Source organism: Sinocyclocheilus grahami, unplaced genomic scaffold (assembly GCF_001515645.1).
Source record: "Sinocyclocheilus grahami isolate Dianchi unplaced genomic scaffold, SAMN03320097.WGS_v1.1 scaffold5241.1, whole genome shotgun sequence".
NCBI classification, from domain to species: Eukaryota; Metazoa; Chordata; class Actinopteri; order Cypriniformes; family Cyprinidae; genus Sinocyclocheilus; species Sinocyclocheilus grahami.
Window position 1 is genome coordinate 11,275 of NW_015509985.1, and position 2,075 is coordinate 13,349.

Genomic DNA, 2,075 nt, shown 5'->3' on the forward strand with positions numbered 1-2,075 from the left:
CATTTGTGGATCTTTTCCTCTTATGGTAATTTAAAGTTAACTGTAGGTGACTGAGACCTGATGCATGTGCGACTGAACAAAAGACTTATCTTCAGGAGATTACCTCTGTTCAAAACCGAATGCCAGACCGCCACACACACAAACATACACTCACTTAAACATGCAGAGCCTCAGAAAATATGCCAGACCTCTCTGGTGGAAATAACAACATTACCCTTCCCATTCCCTCCTGCTCTAAAAGCCTGGGAAGTAGCACAGGAAGCTCGCAGGGTTCTGGGAAAAAAGGATACATGGAAATACTCCACACATGCTTTTTCTGTTCAATGGCACATACACACATTAATACTGACTAGTTTAAACACAAAGAGTAGATGTCTCTCATTTGCAAAACAAACAAAATTTGCAGGCGAAAGGAAAATATAGTGGAAAATAGTTGAAAACCTCTTTAACAGGACCGTTTGTGATCGTGTTTTGTACACCGCTGGCAGCACTTCAGTGTAAGGTTGCATTGATCACTCATTCAAGATAACTGTAACACATATGGGGCGCTTACATGCTCTGTCTTAAATGATCGAATTTATATCCTAATCATGAATGAATGGCAATAACTCTCTCCGGAGTGCAGGGACAATTAGATTACTGTATAACTGTAGGTTGCTTTTATGCGTACGTGTGAGAAAGTATGTGAGTGATGTGCTCTTATCCGGCTCTGTGCAATAATAATAAGGTATTGATACAGAATGTTTGTTTACTTGCACAATAGAGCAGTTTATATATCAAGATCTTATTTGCAAAAGCTCTCAACAATTTATAGTTTCATTTTCTTCTTCCCTGCTCAGTGACAGAGGCTGGCTTTGGTGCAGACATTGGCATGGAGAAGTTCTTCAACATAAAGTGTCGAACATCTGGGCTGAAGCCTGATGTTGTGGTGCTTGTAGCCACTGTACGGGCTCTGAAGATGCATGGAGGTGGACCAAATGTAAGTATGTGTGTGTAGCTGTGCGCATATTCACACATCCCTTTATATGCCTGACTGCTTTAAAAATACATTTCATATATTCACTACTTTTTATATTTACTGTATATTTGGAAGGTTACAGCTGGTGTACCACTGCCTAAAGAATATATCAATGAGGTAAGCAATGTTTATTTCCCAATCTTATGGCAAATGACCATATTTGTATTAGGGATGCTCTGATCTGCCTTTTTCGCCTCTGATTCCGATACCTAGGGTTCAGTATTGGCCGATACAGATACCGATCCGATACCAGTGAAGTCCCAGTCCCTAATTTAAATAAATGTTGAATTTATATATCTCTGTGTGTGGAACTGATAATATATTAGGGATGCTCTGATCTGCCTTTTTCGCCTCCGATTCCGATACCTAGGGTTCCGTATTGGCCGATACAGATACCGATCCGATACCAGTGAAGTCCCAGTCCCTAATTTAAATAAATGTCGAATTTATATATCTCTGTGTGTGGTAAATATGTATATATATATAAATATATAGCATATTTTTTAATAAGGCAACAAACATATAGATACGATAGGACAAAACAAATACAGTGCAGCACGAACTGTTTTTATACGGTCAACCCTCAACAGACACCTTGGCATATTTTTTTTTGTTTACTCGCCAGACTGAAATACTATATATATATATATATATATATATATATATATATATATATATATATATATATATATAAATATATGTCATTTTACACACAAATAAAAGTGTTGCACTAAATATGGTAAAATGTTACACATTGCTGTTTGTATTATTATAAAATCCATTCATTAAAAACATTCATGAATGTATTTATATATACGTTTATGCTATAAAATTAAAATACATTTCTTTTAAAATGTATAGCATATTTTTTAATAAGGCAACAAACATATTATAGATACGATAGGACAAAACAAATACAGTGCAGCACGAACTGTTTTTATACGGTCAACCCTCAACAGACACCTTGGCATATTTTTTTTGTTTACTCGCCAGACTGAAATACTATATATATATGTTTGTATAATGGTACAGCTTTTTAAATATCTGAAAGTACACT

General features: G+C 35.7%; 1 protein-coding gene across 1 annotated transcript in view; it reads left to right on the forward strand.

The window, feature by feature from the left end:
• LOC107577141 (monofunctional C1-tetrahydrofolate synthase, mitochondrial-like) overlaps positions 1-1,261 on the forward strand; it is a 12,307-nt gene extending 11,046 nt beyond the window's left edge. Inside the window, exons 3-4 of the mRNA XM_016263249.1 lie at positions 840-979; positions 1,094-1,261. Of these exons, the coding sequence (XP_016118735.1) occupies positions 840-979; positions 1,094-1,198 (245 nt within the window). The 3' untranslated portion in view covers positions 1,199-1,261. The remainder of the gene's footprint in view (positions 1-839; positions 980-1,093) is intronic.
• The last annotated feature ends 814 nt before the right edge of the window (positions 1,262-2,075 follow it).